The sequence below is a fragment of the Vanellus vanellus genome, assembly GCF_965231255.1.
Source record: "Vanellus vanellus genome assembly, chromosome: 9".
NCBI lineage: Eukaryota > Metazoa > Chordata > Aves > Charadriiformes > Charadriidae > Vanellus > Vanellus vanellus.
Window position 1 is genome coordinate 15952098 of NC_138914.1, and position 20456 is coordinate 15972553.

At 34.9% G+C, this 20456-nt stretch overlaps 1 protein-coding gene across 1 annotated transcript in view; it reads left to right on the top strand.

Annotated features, from left to right (window-relative positions):
- Positions 1–20456, top strand: part of ERC2 (ELKS/RAB6-interacting/CAST family member 2) — a gene marked incomplete at both ends in the record, with an annotated part of 454823 nt that overhangs the window by 199995 nt on the left and 234372 nt on the right. The window contains 3 exons of the mRNA XM_082487881.1: positions 7137–7277; positions 7832–7972; positions 17921–18114. Of these exons, the coding sequence (XP_082344007.1) occupies positions 7137–7277; positions 7832–7972; positions 17921–18114 (476 nt within the window). The remainder of the gene's footprint in view (positions 1–7136; positions 7278–7831; positions 7973–17920; positions 18115–20456) is intronic.

Here is a 20456-nt window from a genome sequence, read left to right on the forward strand (position 1 = left end):
TTGAATTTGTGTTATTTTACTATGACTATTTTTCTCTATTTTGAGATCTGTAAGCTTAATTAAATTATTAATTAAATCATTAATATTTGTCCAGTTTCTGAAAAGATACATGACAGTATAGCTCCTACACAGCTACTGGGTGATTTAGAGTGGTTGGAAGTCTAGGTAGCAGTGTTGATAATAAGCTTTAGAATCTAGAATATCAGTTCTAAAAGACTTAAATTATTGCCCTGTCCTTTAAGTTCGTTGGCTAAATTTGCTAATGAAAGAACCATGTTACAAAAATTCAACGTCATGATGATTCTGATGAATTATTTTTTTTAAAATGCGTGACCAGTCACTGTGTGCTACTGAGGAATGATTAGATTAAAAAGAAGGAGGAAAGCAACACTGCAGAGTAGAGTTAGTATGAGCTTTTGAGAAACAGTACTTGATCTTAGAGTATTAGACACAATGAGTTTCCAAGGTAAAAGTATATCTGTGTATGATTTTGATGGTTTATTGTACAGAGAAATCATGCACACTTTCTTTCCCATTGAAAGTTTCTTGAAGCCCATACTTTCAAGGTTAGGTTTCTCAATCTTAGGTGTAGTCTCTTGGGGGGTACTTTTATGTCGAAAGATGCCAGTAGGCATCTTCTAGAAGTTCCAAATGAACTGTGTCTAGCTTTCTTGTGTCTTCTGGCAGCTAAATACTTTAACAGTTTATGTATGTGTCTTATTCTCTTTTGTGTCCAGCTTTCAAATTCCAGCTTTCTTATCTCTATTTCTGTCTGCAGTAGCATTCTTAAGACCTACGGACTTTATCAATAGTTATTAATTTTTTCCACTGAAAATACTGGTAGAAGTAGGGAATAGATTTTTGTCCAAATGGGACAAAACAAGAACCTTCAGTGAGAGATTCTTATTAACAAGTGCATTAATATATGTACTTTTATCAATTTAAATTTGTAATGCTCTCAAGAGAGGATGCTGCTTTCATTTAAGAATACCTGATTTCCATTGTTTGATTGGGTTTTTTTCCCCTAGAAATTATATGAGGCCTAGTTTGCAGATATATCATCTTGTTTTATACTCCAGGATTAGGCCAATTCAATAGTTTTTAGAATTTGGAGAAAATACTCCAAGAGCATCATGGGAAGCTCTCTTAAATAGAAATTAAATTTATTTATACTATTTTAGTTAGCCACAATTCACTGAAATTTAATTTAAATACCTTTCTTGGTTTCTATGGGAAGAAAAAAATACTAAATCATGATCATATGATATGAATGAATTACAAAGCTATTTTTGAAGTCCAAAACTCAATTGTTTGAGCATTCATGTTTTTCCTGCATTGTTCTTGAAAACACTCAGATTGACATTTTTGCCTCTGGATTAGTAAATATAGCTCCTCATTCTTCGTGAAAATAGATTTTTCCAAGTATCTGCACCTTATTTTCCTTTTTCTTTCATATTTAGTGATTAGGGAGATGGTAACACTAAATAAGAAATTACTGTGGACATCATAAAGCAGCATAAAAATTTACTGAAATGTAATCCTTTTAATAATTGTATTTTTCTGGCAATATTGCTGACATAATTTGTTCTCTTGTCAGGAATCAGAAACGAATCAGCACAACTTAAGTCACTTTTGAGTGCATTTTAGAACTAAACTGAAAAAGATATTAATTTAATTCCTTACCTCTAAGTTTGGAGCCTCTCCTAAGCACTGAAAATTCTTAACAACAATAAATGTTACATTGTACTAAACAAAAAATAAGTTCATGCCTATTAAAAAAAAAAAGTTTGAAAATCAGAATGTACAAAACTGCTATCAGCTCCCTTGATGTTTTAACAAGAAACTTTTCAAAGAATATCTGAGCTCTTGGACTGGCCCAAAGCAGCTCAAGAGGTTGCTTTCATGAAGCTGATATTTATAAAGTTGTTCCTACTGTAGCAGCATACAGCAGATAAGCAATTGAGTATGTCTGATAATAGAGCTATATGCTGTGGCAATTCAGTTCCTGCTTCTGTGATAAAGTGCAAATAGATTAGACCTGTGAGGTCCTAGATTAATGCATAAGGAAAGCTTGCCAATGCAAATAAGACTGAAACAAGAACACATTGTTGGGATTTCTGCAAGTTAGCTGTTAATCAAGTAAAACATGGTATATTAGGGCCTTTTTAGACATTTTTGACATTTAGCCTTATGCAGCTGACAGTTAAATTAGTCTTCTTTTGTGATTGACTGAGAAAAAATTGATACTCTTCATTAATACGATGAAATAGTGTTATGCTTAATTTGTTATAGAAGAAAAAAATAATTTAGGTAAATAAATCTTCAAGACAGAATTGGTACAAAACCACATCTGAATATAACTAGGTGGATTCTGAATGGTTATTAAACTATTCCACTTAGTGGAGGACGGCAATTTAAAGTTAATATTCAAGGGATTAAGAATGTATACTATTTGTTACTAGGAATAAACTTCAAGTTATATAGTATCCCATATCATCCCCTTCTTGCATAATCTATATAGCAAAAGCCAGCTAATAGTAAATTTTTTAGAAAATAAACTACTAGAATTGCTGGTTTGTCATTTGTGTAATACTCAACGATGTTGCTGTTGAAGGACGTTCATTCTGTATGAACACATTTCTACCTGAAATCCTGCCAGGTATGAGTCAAAGGGAGATTTTGTCATTGGGCTGAACGAAGCCAGGAGTCGTCTACATCCGCAGTGCCAGGGGTCTCGGCGCATAGACAGGCGATGCTGTCTTGGGAACAGACTCAACTACACGTAGCCTACTACCTTTAGTTTGGGCCCTATATTTTTTACCGCATGCTAGGTGGAATGTTGTATGTCATCAATGTGTATTTCTTTCTAGGTGAAATAAGTAGGGATATGAGTTTTATGTGAGTAGTCAACACTGGTTTCTGTGCAGATTCTTACAGTAATGCTAATTTGGTAATATGTGTGTTCAGTTAGCTAGATTGTGAAAGGGAGTCCCTGATGTCGGGGGAACACTGGATGCAAAATGAAAGTAGCGCTATGGACTTCCATCCTTCTGAAAAGCCTTTCCTTAGGAACCGAGTAGCAAACAACTATACCAGTAGAGTTACTACAAGATTATTCAGTATAGTGCTGATTATTTTTTAATGTCCAAAGGATTCAAAATACTTTTATTTACAAACTTAAATCTAACTGCTTCTTTGGTAAAGATCTTTATCTAACTGTTTAAAACCTTCTAATAATATTTAACATGAATTTTACTAATACATATAATTACATTATAAAATACTCCATGTGATGCATTTTTAAAAATATTGACAATTGGTGAAACAAATTGTTACAGCTGGAAGCCAATATTATATAACTGGAAAAAAAAATTATCAGAGGAACATAAATGTTTGAAAGGGCTCTATAAGGAATATATTTGAAATATATCACGTTTTGCGCTTAAGTCTAGTTTCACATCCAATAATAGACTAGTTATATAGCAAGCATCTATGAAGATTAATAACCCACATCTGCTTTTGATACTTGATCTTAATATCTCATGTTACATAATAAAATATGTTGCACCATAGCTTACATTTGCTGTATAAACATGCAAAAGTAAGTTAATTTTTAAATATTTAAAATAAAAATGAGGAATTAAATTAAAATTCTAATATGCTTAATTGTACTTACGCTGGGGTCTACAGTTAGCTCTCTAGTAAGCAACTACAAACATTAGAGACATTCCAAATAAGTAAAGATCAATATGAGAAGCTGAATTTTTCTGTTTCTTGACTTGTCATTTAAATATTTTCAGGGAAATGCGTAACCCATTAAAGCCAAATTGATTTCAGTGCAGCCAAGTTTTAAATCAGTAATTAAAAATAATGAAATATTTATTCAGTTCATACGGAAACTGATTATGAGTTTTAAACTTTATACATGAAGATAATATGGCATTTAAATGATAGAAGAATGAATAAATGGGAATAAATGGATTTAAATCCAGCTGGTGGCCGGTCACAAGTGGTGTGCCTCAGGGCTCAGTGTTGGGACCATTTCTGTTCAACGTCTTTATTGATGATCTTGATAAGGACACAGGGTGTATCATCAGCAAGTTTGCAGATGACACCAAGTTAAGCAGGAGTTTGATTCCCAGGAGGATAGGGAAGCTCTACAGAGAGACTTAGATAGATTGGATCATTGGGCCAACATCAGTGGTATGAGTTTCAACAAGGGCAAGTGCCAGGTCCTGCACTTGGGCCACAATAACCCCACGCAGCGCTACAGGCTTGGGGAGGTGTGGCTGGAAAGCTGCCTGGCAGAGAGAGACCTGGGGGTTCTACTTGACAAGCGGCTGAATATGAGCCGGCAGTGTGCCCAGGTGGCCAAGAAAGCCAACGGCATCCTGGCTTGTATTAGAAATAGCGTGGCCAGCAGAAGTGGGGAGGTGATTGTGCCCCTGTACTCAGCACGGGTGAGGCCACACCTCGAGTATTGTGTCCAGTTTTGGGCACCTCAATACCAGAGAGATATCGAGGCGCTGGAGCGAATGCAGAGGAGGGCAACGAAGCTGGTGAAGGGCCTAGCAGACAAATCCTATGAAGAGCGGTTGAAGGAGCTGGGACTGTTTAGTTTGAGGAGGAGGAGGCTGAGGGGAGACCTCATCACTCTACAACTATTTGAAAGGACACTGTAGAGAGGTTGGTGCTGGTCTCTTCTCACAGGTAATTAATGACAGAACAAGAGGGAATGGCTTCAAGCTCCAACAGGGTAGAATTAGACTGAACATTAGGAAAGAATTTTTCACAGAAAGAGTGGTCGGGCACTGTAATAGACTGCCCGGGGAGGTGGTTGAGTCACCATCCCTGGATGTGTTTAAGAGACGTTTAGATGTGGTGTTGGGGGATATGGTGTAGGGGAGAACTTTGTAGAGTAGGGTAGATGGTTGGACTCGATGATCCCAAGGGTCTCTTCCAACCTAGACAATTCTATGATTCTAAATACACATCAACAGATGTGTTGTGAAAGGCAGATGTATAAAAGCTGAAAATACAAGGGGACACTTACGGAAAACTTCCCAGTTTTCTGAAAACACTATGTGTGTGTTTGATTTTTCTAGTAACTAGTTTCCTTTCCAGTATGAAAGGAAGAACAGACAAGAAGCAGAGGCAATGGACAGTTGTCAGCAGAGTTGCTGATGTGATCAGTGTTACAAAGGGATGAATTGTGAAAATGGGGGGAGACAGACTGAGCAGAAGAGAAACAACCAGTGTTTGAGGTACAGAATCTAGAAAATGTCTCTGCCTATTCCACAGAACCAATGAGACTGGAAAAGATCTCTGGAGATTATCTAGTCCAGCCCAGCTGCTCAAAGCAGGGTCAACTAGAGCAATTTGCTCAGGATCTTGTCCAGCTGGGTTTTGAATATCGCCAAGATTGAAGACTGCTGGGGTGAAAACGACAGCCTGGAGTTTAGGCACTTTTTTTATGCATATAAGCGTTGACAGTTGGCTTTTTACAAAATATACCTTGAACTTTAAAAAGCACAGAAGCAATCTTCAGAAGATCCTCTAGGGCTTGGAGGAACATCATATGTAGTGTATGGAGAAATGAATGAATAACCAGGATTGTCTGAACAATATATGCTTTTAAAAAGTGCTGTTACTGCTTAAGGTAACACTGATAATGAATTAATTTTTTTTCTTTCGTTATAACGACTGAGTTTATTACAAATCAGAATGGGATATACAGCTGCTGAAAAGTTGCTTGCATTGTAATGTTTGTTGATATATAATAACCATAGCTGAGAGTATATTGATATGGGCAAAGGGAAACTTCATGTTTAAGTGCAGTGTGTATATATATGTGTCTGTGTGTATATATATCTCTATATCTCTAGTGTGTGTGTTTGTATATTTATGGCAGTATAAGGAATCATGAACAGAGGGATTTAGTGTGAGATTTTTCTCTTGCTAATAATATTAGGCTTCCATCAGTCTTCTCCACTTCTAGAAAATAGTATTTTAAGTATTGATCCCAATCTTAAATTCCTTCTTGGAGATTTCAAGCATATGTACAAAAGGACTTGAATAGGATCCGTCAGTATGCTGATGGTTCCACCTGAGCCACACCACTGGTAGTGTAGAACTTAGGATGTAGTTTTGTCCGATGTAGGTTTAACTTCCCTAAATGATGTTGATTCTACTGCCCCCCTGACTACCACTTCTAAAATGATACTAGTAGTTCCCCTGATACTCTGCTTAAATTGACCTGTTCCAAATTCAAATGCATCTCAGGTGGCTATTTTATTTTACTCTAAATATTACTCTCTGATTACTATTTGCATCCTTCAAATATTGGTAGAACATGATTTTTGAAGAATGTAATCAAAGCTTAACAAAACCATACTACCACATCTGCTTTTTACATTTCACCCTTTGACTTCATCACCCAATCCTTGACTGATGATTTTCAGCAATCCTTATTATAGTAACTGGAAGTCAGCAAAATATTTTAAAATGTGGTGGAGGTTAAATGTGTGTTGTGTTACTGTTAATTAAATGGAGAAAAATCTTCCTTTGGATATCTTAAGTTGTATCAAGGTACTTTATCTGTGTCTTGGATAACTTTTTTTTTTTGTCCTTTCAAATTATAATGCATGTGAACTCTAAGTTGCTGATAGTTAGCAAGTGATTGATTTTTAATTAGGTTTGGAACCTTGAAAACTTCTTGCAACCACTATAGAGGTTACCAGCATTTAAAAAACATAACCAAATTCAAGCTGAGTAAACCAGTCATGGCCTCTCAGTTTTGAACTTTTATTCAAGACTTCAATCACTTATGAATACAGGAAATATATTACTGACACGAATATCTTTCCATATCTATCACAAGACTAAACATATTCTTATCAGTATAGATATTTAATCAAGTTTCTGTACTATGTTATGCTTATCAAGTGTTTAAAACCTTGATCTGATGCTTTTAAAATCGGGGGAAATCTTGCATTGACTTTAGTACCATTAACTCAGTCATCCACTGCTTCTGAAGGTTGGTTTTTCTAAGTGAAACTTAATGTAGAGCCAATTTATTCTGTCTTTTCTTAAAATGATTCTCAACTTTTCCATTTCGCAATTCTTTCCTTTGTTAGGAAAGAATAATAGAGCGCTTGAAGGAGCAAAGGGAGCGAGATGACAGAGAAAGACTTGAAGAAATTGAATCTTATAAAAAAGAAAACAAAGACCTGAAGGAGAAAGTTAATGCTTTACAAGCTGAACTGACAGAAAAAGAGGTCAGTCTTTTCAGTAAAATCTATGTTCTTCTATCGGTGTCATTATGGTGAAAGAAAATGAATAAGGATTACTCTTGAATCATTTTAAGTACTTAAAGTCTGCCACTTCAGTGGTCAGCTTCTGAACTGCTATTTTCTTAAGCATTCTTCATAGTCCTCACTTCTGTACATAAAATATCGCTTCAGTTTTTGCATAGTCGTGTGTCGTTTTCTCTACGTTTTCTTTTACAGAAGCCTCTAGGAGGCTCAAATATTCCATTGTTGCTCCTGTTTTCATTTGTTACTTAGAGCAATAGACTTCAGAGTAATTGTACCTCCAGAATATAATGTCAACTTGTCTGTATTATGAATGTTTCTATGTTTCACTGCATGCCAGCTCCTGTGATTCCAATTGGTTGTATTCTCAAAATGGTGTCTTTTGCTATCGATACTTATCTTTGTGTCAACTCTTTGGGGAAGGGGAGGGGGAACAGGATCCAAGTGATTACTGAGTTGGCAATAAGTTAGTGTCCTGGTGACTAGGAATTAACTTTTTACTCTTGGTCATTTTTCAGTCTAGTTTAATCGATCTCAAAGAACATGCATCTTCATTGGCATCAGCAGGGCTGAAAAGAGACTCCAAACTTAAGTCTTTAGAAATAGCCATAGAACAAAAGAAAGAAGAGTGTAGTAAGTTGGAAGCACAGTTGAAAAAGGTAAGTTCCATCTTAAAACAAACAAACAACAACAATCAGAAAAAACAAAAATCAACATCCCACCCCCTCATTTTGAAAAGATGAGCTTGTTTACTCTTCTGGAGTAAATCTGAAATCTACCCATCTTATGCTGTTTGCTGATGCTCGCAACAAATACTGCTAACGTTTTCTGAAGAGGCTGATACCAAAGCCACTAGTAAGCCTCAGAAATTATCTTGAATACCTGTATGAGGAAATTCTGAGAAGCTGCTACAGATAGGTGAACTGGGAGCAGGACATTGGAGGGAAAGTAGAAGGGCAGGAAGATATTATCAAACCAGCAATTTGTACGTATATGCATTTATACTGCTACTAGAAATAGACTGAAATGTTTGTAGCATGGGAAAAAATTAAAGGCTCGTCCAAGAAATGCTGTACTTCCTAATCAAAAAACTTCTTCTTCTGAAATGGAAACTCTAGCTAGGGTTTATTTTGGCTTTCTTTTTTGCTTTGTTGGTGAATACATGTTTGTGACAATTAAGCAAAATAATGCATAGTTTATCTCAGCTAGAGATTCAATATTTCTATTCAGCAAGTAGTGGAAGCGAACATTTAAAGGTAAACATACATATCCTATATTTTATAACGTGGTTTTATTTAAATTGATGCATTAAAATAGTTTTTGCTTAAGTGATTTGCAAGTTTGCTGATGCCTTTTCTACCATACATTGTTTCTTTGACCTTTTTCTGTGTCATTTGGTAATGTCTGCTCTCATTGTTCGAACACCAATCTCATGACATATTTGATGGATTTAGGCATTATGTTTGCCTTCTGCAATTCATGACTAAATGTATGTTAAACATTAGGGGTTTTTATATTGATATCTAATGGCTGATTTTCTAGAAAAGAACATTCATTTGTTCTATGAAAGTTACCACCGTTAGGATAATATTCTGACAGTCTTTTTACCCAGGTTGAGTAGTATTCTGCTCTGTGTTTAAGCAGTGTTTCAAAAGCCTTACCTGTGAAGAAGGTATTGCAAAGTATAAAGGATACCAGAATGTAAACCTTATACTTCTATTATTTTTTTAATTCAGAACGAATACGTGCAATTAGGTGCCTGTATAACATGTTTAGTTGTGGAGAGGAAGGGAATATTTTTCAATAAACATATACAAAAGCTTTTAATGGAAACATAACTACTTTAAATAGTTGATGGCTTATAAATGCTATTGATGTCAGAATTAAAGTATCCAAAGAAGCTATTTCCCTGGAAGTCCTTTATTTTGTTTTCTTTTGTTAGAAAATGTGTTTGTTTACTTTACACTTCACTACAAACTATACTTCATTACAATCAGAAATATCTTATTTTCTTCATTTAAAAAATAGTTAAACAAACCCTAAAAGCATAGATCACTTAAAAAAAAAAAAATCCTCCTGAAGGACTTGAAGTCCTAAGTCAATCTTTTATGACTGTACATATAAACACATCATACAGTCATGGAAAAATAAGCACTTATAAAAGTCAGAGAGTGTCTGGGACGTCTTTCGTATAAAAAGGGAGTATGTTGCTTGTGTATAAATACAAAGGATTATTAAATGAAAATTGAAAACATAATAGTTTTATTATATCATAAATACAGCATAAAACCCCAATGGAAATTCACCCAACATTTGTAGGAGACCAGGTATTTCCACAATAAAACGTAGTTACAGCCTTCTTTGTAGGCACATTGAGTTGAACAGAAATGGTGACTGTTAATGATAGTAGACTCCAAACAGTAATTTTCAATTCACATTTTCTCTAATAAAATACTTTATGTCCAAACCTGTAAATATCCCGTGTTAAAAAGTAATTGGTCTCCAGAAATCTACCTTCACCTTGTTTTCACTCCTTAGGAAACTAACTGAAACAGAAATCTGGGTTATTCGTGCATACGCCTGCATTAGAGTAGGAGGGAACATCAACATAGTTCGGAGTAAATTAACCTGCGTGTCCCATAAGTGTGCTTACGTATGAACGTTAACCGCCACAGAAGCTAGAAGGAATGGGCACAGTTTATATCTCTTTTTCAAAAGTGACTCCAAAGGGCTGTCTGTTATTTTGAGAAACTTGAATCAGCTTAAACATGACTCCTCTCTAAAAATATTGTAGAGAAGGCACTTTTCATTGTAGTATTGTAAAATCATCATAGTTTAATATTGATTTATATGCTTTAAAGAAATACACTAATATACCCATTTGCTAGGAGTTAGTTTTTCATGAGCACTCATGGTAATAAGTACTATGCCTGAAAGAAAACATGTACAAGGGGCAAGTCCAAACAAAATCTGTACATTTTTTTTTTTTTAATATTTTTAAAGTTTCTCTTCCTTTGTTTCTTCTTCTTCCTGTTTTTGGAGAGAATAAGATTTGTTTATTGATAATAAAGACAGTTTCGATTGGGTCTGATTAGATCCAAATATTTTTTCAGTATTACATAACTGCATTGTTTGCATGTCAGCAGGAGAAAACATGCTGATTCTAAACCCACTGTTTTAATTTTATAGAGTAGACACATTTCAAAAAGTAATAAATAGGGTATTTGTAAAGAGTAATTTTTCATGTGACTGTGCTATTTTTTGGTACGCAAAATAATGTTTGAACTATAGACATGCTTATTAAACTTTTTGTGACAAAGATTACAGATTGACATTCATAAAATTAAAAATAAAATCATGAACCCCAGAAGAATGCTCAATGCTTTTTTTTTTGCCAAAATTCCACAGACTTTTTATTGACTTACTTTGTATTGCTACTAGTTAAAGAACAGCAGGAATTACCTAATAGGTAGCTAAGTGTTTTACATATATATATGTGTGTGTATATATATATAATCTTATTATCCACTCTAGAATTTCCTCCTTTTGTTGTTTTTCGTTATCTTAAATTTACTTGCTTACTGACATATTTGCAGTTGCTAAAGTACTTTTTGCCAAGCTGTACTGTTCGAAAGTCATTCTGCATAGAAAATTCAGTCTTGTGTTTAAGAAAAACAAAGTAATAAATTTAATGATAGAATTTAATTAATCTTTTATTATTACCATCTTTGAAGCTTTGGTGATAAATTGCAGCCTCAGCCAAAAGCACTTCTTGTGATTCATTGCTTGAGACCAGCACTTAATGTATCATCAAAAGTGGACACCTTTCTTTATTTCATGGGTTATTTAACTTGAGAAAGGGAAAGTAACACAAACCTTAAATTTCTTACTCCAGCTATTCTTTTTTAGGAGCCAAAGTCAACATTTATGTTTCCTCAGTGCCTCTCACTTTCACCAAGGAATGTTTAGAATCTTAAATTTCTACATTTTTATGACAAGTTCTTCTGTGCAAATGCATTGGTTTTGTTGAGCTAATGCTGTTTTCCTGGATCTTTCCTTCTTTTCCCGTCTGTGCTTCACTCCCTTCCAACTTTGCAATGTAGCAAGCTGAACAGTTGTTCAATCAGATGTACAATCCAGTAAGTTCTTTTTTAAAATGCCCGCTGTAACATATGAAAGCATGAGGATCCATTACCTTACTGTGTTGTGCTCTTCCTCTGTGGAGCTTTGCAGAATACTTCTGATGCTCACTATGCTGCATTCACTATATCCACATAAATGAACTTTGTGGACTTCAAGGCCGTTTTAAGAACGTGAAATGTGTTTAGTAGGTCCATACAGTATTTCTGAGAAAATAAGCATCCTAGCCTTCAGGTCCTCAACTTCTCCATTAGAAAAAGTATGCAGTTTATTTTATTTTTTTTTCTTTGCTTTGCTTTTTAATTCCTCCTGCTGCAGTACTTTATTTGATCCTTCAAACTTAAATAACTTCTAATTTATTCAGTTTATCTTAAGTGACTGAGTTGATTATGGGAATAATAATATCTAGGAAGTGACTGGTGCTATTGTCAAAAGTCCCTACGATTAAAATAGTTCAGATCAGTTTTACTCAGAAAAGGCTCCATATTTGCATATATGTTAAGAATATGGTAACATTGTATTTAGTCTAAGAAAATGCTGACATATAAAATGATGAATGCAAAGGGCAGTGTTTGAAAAAGCCAAACAGTATTACTTTGGCTTGTTTAGCATTATTATTCTTGCCAATGTCTGCTTTAATTGAGCACTGTCTGCCCTCTTGACTTGACTGCGTTCCTTTTTCAATTTGAGGAAGAGCAATAACAAACATTTTCTCTGCAGAGAACAGTTTTCAGTTTTTGGCTGAGACTGTAACATTTAGTGTGCCGTGAGCATCACAGGGCAGAAAAAATGATGTAACTGTAATAGCAATTTACAAGCTATACTTTACATAGTAATCATAGTTGGAACTAGCATGTCATTGGGATAGTATGTATATAAGAACTAGTTTTGTAGATTAAGTAATGTGGTGCTATGCATTAAGGAAGATATGGCCTTCACTGAAGTCAATGGGAATTTTGCCATGAATGTCTGTGGACCAGGATTCCAGCTCTGGAGTCTATTATTGCTAAGTTTTGTAGCTTCTAAGCATGTAATGGCTATGTCGTGACTTATGCATGGGAAAAGAGAGTCCCACAGAATGTGCTGTGTTTACTTTTAAAGTTGGTTAACTGTTTTTAGAATCCAGTCATAAATTGATTGTAAGTAGCATAAGACCTGATAGTATCACCTTTACCATCCAGCACACTGCTGGTCAATGAGCTTTTCCCTTTGAATGATAAAACCTTTTTTTTCTGTATCATCTTGGATCACCGTTGTGGTAGTTATGTTTCTATTCATATCGTTTGCACTCCTACTGTGCATGTCTTTCCAGACTGGAGTCTTTTTTGTGTTAGTTTTTCCCTTTATTATCCTAAAGGCTTTCCAGTCATTATTTCAGTAGTAGTTGTTCTGCTGTATGGAATTCGTTTGTTACTTCCTAGTCTATTTGTGTGTGGTATTCCAAAGTCAGTCAGTCCTTTTTTATTATTTTATTTTTTTCTGCCTTTACGTACTTAATTTTCAAAAGGAGAGCCTGTTGGCAGTTCCAAAATAATGGATGCAAGATCCTTTTCTTTTGGCACCAGGCAGCAATCATAGTATATCCACGAGACAGGTTGTCTTAAATAAACTTTTCTTGTTCATCTTCTTTCTTCTCCTACTTACATATGTCAGTCTACTTATAACAATGTAAGTAATAATGATCCTCTTCTCCCCCCAAACCACCTAAGGTCTTGAAATGAAATCATAATTTGGTTGCAGTCAATGGCAACATATTAGAATTCCGCAAGGCCATGATTTCACCTTTGTACTTTGAGGTGGCATAATAGGAGTTACCTGAAAGATATTTTTTTTTTGTACTGCAAATCCTTATGATATTTTATTTAATAGAATGTATTCTTGACTTTTTTTTTTTGTTTGAGCATTATAATGTTATAAAACCCCATATGACAATTTAATCTTAAAATACTGAAGTTTTAATGCTCTTTTGTTTACATGTGTCAGAGGAATAACAGCCAATCTCTGAGTAGACCTCTTTTAGCCCATGCAGTAATACAGCATTTTTTTTTGTGGTGGAATGTGTTTTTTCCACTCTGTCACCCAGGTATCAACTCCAAGACTTTCATATATTGCTGAATCTAAAGTTTTTAAAGTACAGCAATGGATAGTAGTAAATGGTTTCACAATGTATTCACCTGTGTGAATAAGACATGAACAGAATTGGACGCATGTTTTTTCATGTTTGTTCTGAAAGGTGAACTTTTTGAAATAACCAATGAATTCTTGTGCAAAATTGATTATAAGAAGTTACATGATTGTTTTTGTCCTGTAATGAAAATACAATGATGTACTTAGTTGGGAGTTCTGGTGAACCTTTTTCTGAATAGTAAGGACTTAATTTTCCAAATGCTCCATCAGAGCAATGCCAGATTAAAATTTAAAGTACTTGCAGAATCGACTCTAAATTGCTTAGAGCAGTCCCTGAAGTTAAATAAAAAAAAACCTTTAAATTTAAGGAGACTACAAAAAAATTAATGTGACAGCAATTTTTTTGTTTGTTTATTATTGAAAGTAATAGAATTTGAAGGATCTTACAAAGTAATTTCTTGCATGTATATGCTTCTGTTCCTTTTTTTTAAGTACTTGGTTGATTTCTCTGTATGTTTGTGTCTGAAGCTTTAAAAATAAACACTTTATCCATCCATTACTGTCATGCAGAATAATGCATGCATGTAGCATAAAATTTTAATAGATTAAATCATTCATGTTGCATGTGTGTGCCACACTATTATGATGTTTCTGTAGAAAATTTGTGGTTCATGTAAGGAAATGTTACTTTACTTCTAAAGTATTTGTAGTACTTATTAAGCAAATGTCAGAACAGATACATAATTACTGTAAGAATTAGTGAATATACTATTTTTAAGATAAGAGATCAATTACTTTGCAGCTGAAAGGTATGTATGAACCAGTCGCTCTTACCTATAAAAGCCCCATAAAAGCAGAAAATGTATTCTCCCCAAGAAAACAGAGAATTTAAGGAGAAAAAGGGGAAAGAAATGAAAAGAAAAAGGGTAGAAGAGAGGACAGCAGTAATAGGTAGAGACTTCCTGATTCACATGATAACCGTGCAGCTTCTGGTTAGAAGTGATCCAAGCCTGTCTCCTGCAGCCTGCAAAATAGCCAAAGAAATCTGCCCTGTCCGAGTGCAAGCAGAGTCATTATCAGCTGAGCTGCCTTTCATCTCTATTCAGCCTACTGTTTGACCTCAAAAGTACAGTTCCGTCTGTCAACAAATCACCCCCGATCTGTATGTAACAATTAAAAAAAAGTACGTGTTCAAATCCAAACACATCTTTCAAAATCATAAAATATAATAGGGCCCTGATGAGTAGTTGTATGCCTTGGTCCTGGGAACGTCAGATGGATTGTGTTTTGCTCTCTGGTAGTATCAGCAACTTTGTTTACAATATGAGGATTCCCTTCAAGGGACTCATTGCAAGTTAGACTGCCACCTGCAGAAAGCTCTTTTTAAAAAACGCTTTATGTTCTTGCTCTCCCTTTCTAACTAAATTTCCTTTCCTTCTTCTTTAAGGCAATGCCCTTGTACAAATATGACTTTTACCAATAGTCCAAAAATATTCTCAAGGAAGCGCTTGTAAAAGTACAGGCAACCAACTTTATTGGTGGCTTGCAACACTGAGATCTTTTGTTTGTTTGTTTAATAGACTAGAATAGCCTTATACTTGTTTTTGAACTGAATGCTTGTATTGATTTATATGGGACATATGGATAACTGTGCTGCACCTCAAAACCCTGTATAGGTTGCATACTTGATCATATTGGATTTAATCATATCTTACAGGTTCCGCTTTGTGTTAAGAACCATGGGGAAATACAATGACCAAGCTAGTGCTACGTAGTTTCCCTAAAACACATCCCACAAACATGGAATGGCATGAGTACCAGAAAGCACAAAAATTGAAAATACTTTTGAACTTAACATTAATTTCCTTGACATGCTATCGAACAAGGTTTATAGGGCTAAATGGGAGAATAAAATTTATAGCTACTATTTCAGATGATGTTTTAGTGATAAGCTGTGCAATAGATAATTTGTTCAGTACGTTTCTGAGCTGCTGTGTGACAGGGATAGCTGAGAGTGAGAGCTGAACATTTGGCACCTTTGCATTGGTGACTCTATCGTGTTCTTGCCCAATTATGTAATTTCATCATAGAAAGTCAAGCGTAGTAATGAAGAGCAAGAAAAAGACAGGCTTCTCTATTTCTTCTGCATTGCTGCTTGTCCTGGGTTAAAACTGGGGGTTAAAAAAAAGTTTGGGCTGAAGCTGAGTTCCTGTATTGTGAATTGTAAATTGTACACTAAAGTGAACAGAAGGGAAAGAACGGTGACGGGGGGAATATGAAAGAGTGATAGACTCTAGAGGGGAAATGTAAAGTTCTGGATTTATCCTCAGGAGAGGAGGAGAAATCTGAAGAGCAATAGGGAACAACATGCTCTTTGCAGTTTTCTTAGTATCTTAGAGGCCAGACTTGGGTTGCTGGTTTTTTTTTTTTTTTTTTTTTCTAGAGTGAGTTTACCTTTACATATGGAAATATTTTTAGTCTTTGCAAAAGAACACTTAGTGTTCATTTTGGAAAGATAAAACATTGTCTCATTTCTTAATAGAGTTGATGGAAAATTTGCAGCTGGAAGTTGATACACAGTCTCTCACATAATTAGCCCTGAGTCTGAGTATTGCATTTACTTAAAAAAAAATTACAAAGCTTGCTGAAAGTAAATTTCTTGACACAATTAACCCACAGTATAAAATAAATCAGTTTATTATTAAAGCAGGAAAATTTGTGAGGATGAAGAGGAATCTGTTGCTAGCTTCTCACCCAAACAGTATAATCAAGATACTGGTGTGATGTTAACTTGAAACGAGATGTTAGTGAAATTATGTATCTGCATAGAATTCAGGGCTGGAGCATGTATTATTATCCCAAATAGAGTATTTGAAGAGCAAGGCCAGTAAGTTTAGTAGGCTTCTCAAGTCATTGCCTTGGCTTATTTTGGTAACCAACTATTTCTTCTGAATAAAAATCTCACAGTGGGACATATAACAATTAAAATCTACTGTCTTTCTTATTATCCTCATGCTTAAATGATATGTTACATGCAAACTCCCTAAGTTTCTTCCACAGTAATTTCAATTTTTTAATTGTTGTATTTATACTAAACCCAGACCCGTTCTTTATTTATACAGAAAATTTTAACCATTGCAAAGAGTATGAACCTTCTAGTATCTGTAGTTTATATTAATTCTTTCCAAAACACGCATGTTTCATTTTGATCTGCATTTCTTTCTTTGCTTGCTTGCATTGTCTATTCCCTGAAATTAAGAAGATAAATAAGTCCACGTCTTCTCTGCGTAGTAAGATAGTTGGAGGGCCTTCAGTTCTAAATATCGTGAATTTCTGTGAAATTCCTGTGTGTCAAGAGAATGTTATCTGAATTTTCTATGTTTAATGTGCACTGCCTTAAACTACTTGTTTTTTCCTTGCCTGCTCTTTCAAGATGCCAATTAGGAATAATGGGAAGCAAGGGGTAGGCTAAGCATTGCAGTGCATTGTTGTTTCCATCTGTCTGTGATTATTCCAGCCAACAGTTTAAAGCACTTGATGCCAGATCATGCTCCCATTGAAGTTAATTGGTTTTGTGCCATTAGGTTTGATGGGAGTAAGATTGGGCTCTGTACTGTTGTTGTTGTTGTATTCATTGCGTTCTTTCTTGTCTGTGAAACTGCCACCCATCCATGCATGTGTTTGCCAGGTTTGTGCCGTTTTCACCAATGGGCTTGTTCTTCTGATGTTTCAGGTTAAGTATTAACGATAAGAGAAAAAGGATTATTGGGTAAAATGTCTGCTGAAGGCAACTTTTTAGTTTATTGGTTTGTCTTTTAAAACCAGCACTGCATAAAAACAATTTCTGCATTTTAAATTCTTTGTATCAAACTGCATTTAAAACATCTGGTGATACAGATTACAATATGTATGTATATCTGTGTGTGTGTATATACACGGACAAAGTGTTTGTGTATATATATGGGGAAAGAGAGAGAATATGCTTTATTAAGAAATTGCCTATATATTTGAAACACTTTAAAAGCTTAATGTGAATTAAATGAATTACAAGGTGATTTTTTTTAATTAAAAAAAAAAGCAACCCTTAAAGTATGGTTGCTTTAATATGTAAAATCCTTAATAAATCCTCTTCCTCTTCAGGTTGATAGCATTTGATTATAATTTTAGACTATGAAGGTATTTTCATTCCCTTTTATAATCTGTAGAAAATATTGTCATCAGACAGAAATACCCATAATCCTTTTTAATGAAAATTTGAACTCCAAGACCGAAGAATTAAAGCTCTTAAAGCTATATAAATTATTGTCATCATTATTTTTTTTTAAATATTGATTCTGAAGGCTCATGAGGCTGAAGAGGAGGCACGGATGAATCCAGAATTTGCAGACAGAATGAAACAGCTTGACAAAGAGGCATCGTACTATAGAGAAGAATGTGGCAAAGCTCAGGCTGAGGTTGACAGACTTCTAGAAATACTCAAGGAGGTTGAGAATGAGAAGAATGACAAAGATAAGAAAATTGCTGAGTTAGAAAGGTAATTCTTGTATTATTTATCTGGCATTTTTATTTGCTTGATCTTCATTGCAGAGCAGAGGAGTTAAGAGTAGAATACGCTTTTTAACAGAATATTTTTTATGTCTTGTAAAACTGAATCGGAAATGAAAAGGAAAAAAGGCTACCTGAGAACTGCATTTCCTGTCTGCTGACTGGAACAATTTAATGTTTTTAGTAGCCTCCATGAAAGGAACACAAATAGGAAAAGCCATAGGCAATTTACAGTAACAACGCTCCCAGAAAACCTTGTTGGGGAACAACCCCACCTTTTAGTCACTGATAAATCAAAACTGTCCCACACATGTGTTTCTCCAGTGTGAACAGCATCGCTAGCTCACAGAAGTCCTGAAAAGTATTGGTAAGTATTTCTAAGTATTTCTATTTAATAATAGTTGTAACTATTTCTAAGTGGTTCTGTAGTCTTTGTCCGCTTCAAATGATTATTATCTGATGTAGACCAAGCAGTGTTTGTCTTCTTTCTGGGAAGGCTGTACAGTCTGTACAGTCTCCTTAATGGAGACAGGAGGGGTTTGGGATCCGCTTGTCTCATGCCCTTCATAATGAAATGATTCTTGGATCCTTGTCCCATACAGTATGCTGTGATTTGTTTGATTGAGAAGCAATTTAATGGATCTATTTCTTTGTTTCCTTCCTGCACTTGGCACCTCTAATGTAAATGAAAGAAGGAATTTTATGTTTTCAGATATTTTATGTAATTGTTTTCTAGCGATGAAGTCAGAAAAAAAGCACTTCATGGCTCCAAAAGAGAAGTTTAAGGGGTCTCATTGTTGTGGTTATTGCTGTAGTTTCAGTGAAGACATAGCACTTCTCTGTCCCATTAGGGAAAATCACCGTGAAAGAGGGGAAGATCTGCCGGAAATGTCGGTTACCTTTGGGGGAAAAAAACGGCCAGCTTGGAAAGGAAGACACGTAGAGCATCTTTTACTGATGATGACTTATCAACCTTCACAGTTATCTGTTGCCAAAACTTATCTTTCTCTGCAGACATCTGGCAAGGGTTTAATAATGATACTGATGAACGGTACATAGTTATCAAAGTGTCTTGAGAACCAAGACCTCAAATTTTAAGTGAAAAAAGATTTGTACTCGAAATAGAACTGTTTGCAGGAGGACAATTTTAATTAGCAGTTACCTCTCCCATCACATCAGGAGGAGTTTAGAATACTCTAGTGTTTGCATCGATTTTAATGTGTAAAGTAGATACAAGAGGAAGTTAATAATGAAGAGTGGTCACTTTCTGCACCGTGACTGTGAGTTCTGCCTAAACTCTCCAAAATCCTAAAGCAGCATATTGGAAAAAGATAACACGATTAGTGAATTTGTGTGGTCAAGAAAGTGCTGCCTGTTCCACCCATTGGTGCATGTACTGTAGGGGCAATTACAGACCTAGGCTTGAAAGATAGTTACTCCAGCTATGACCAAGCTGGTGGAAACCGACTGTATAGTTTTTACAGAAACAGTAACTGATATCCTGATTGGCCTATAAAACCTACTGAATTATTGTGTGACATTAGATGCAATAATAGGCATGCTAAGTTTTTGTTCAAGAGATTTAGTAAGTAGCAATCAGTCTTGAACGTTTGAATATTAAAATGGCGATTAAGATTAAAAAATGAACATGATAAGGTAATGAAACTTGTGATTTAAAATTATTAGTAAATATTAATTTGATTTAAATATTTTATATAAAAAAGAGATAAAGAGGCCATTTAGATCAGCAGCTTTATTTGAATAAAATTGAGAATTATTGATTACAAATCAATGATTACAAAGAAACAAGGACCTAAGGGATGCAGAGATCTTACTACAGCCTTGTCAGCATACACCCTCTTGCCGTCTGAGGACCCTTTTAATGAGTTATGTACTGGGCAGAATTTTCTGGTTTTGTATTAATTTTCTTTTGCAAATTCAGTGCACTTTTATCAGTGAAACTTTTGGGACACCAATTTCCAGTCTGTTATTGTTGATGTGGGTGTTGATCCTGAACTTTTCAGAAAATAATTTGTTACCACTGAGTAAGCACAGACTTTTTGTACAGGATATTCTGTATTTTGAATATGATATAGTAATTAAGCTTTGCTATGAATGTTTAAGTGCTTCTGTAATGCTTTCAATAAGATATGTGTGGCATTACCTGCTAAGGATAGTAGTATGCTGCAATGTTGGGGAATCATCGTGCTCTAAGATTTGTGAACTCTATTAACTTTAATGAAGTTTCTCACTTGATTCAACATATAGCTTTCAAGATTAATTCCAAATTAATTAATTCCAAATTCCTATCTGCACAGTATATATAAGTTA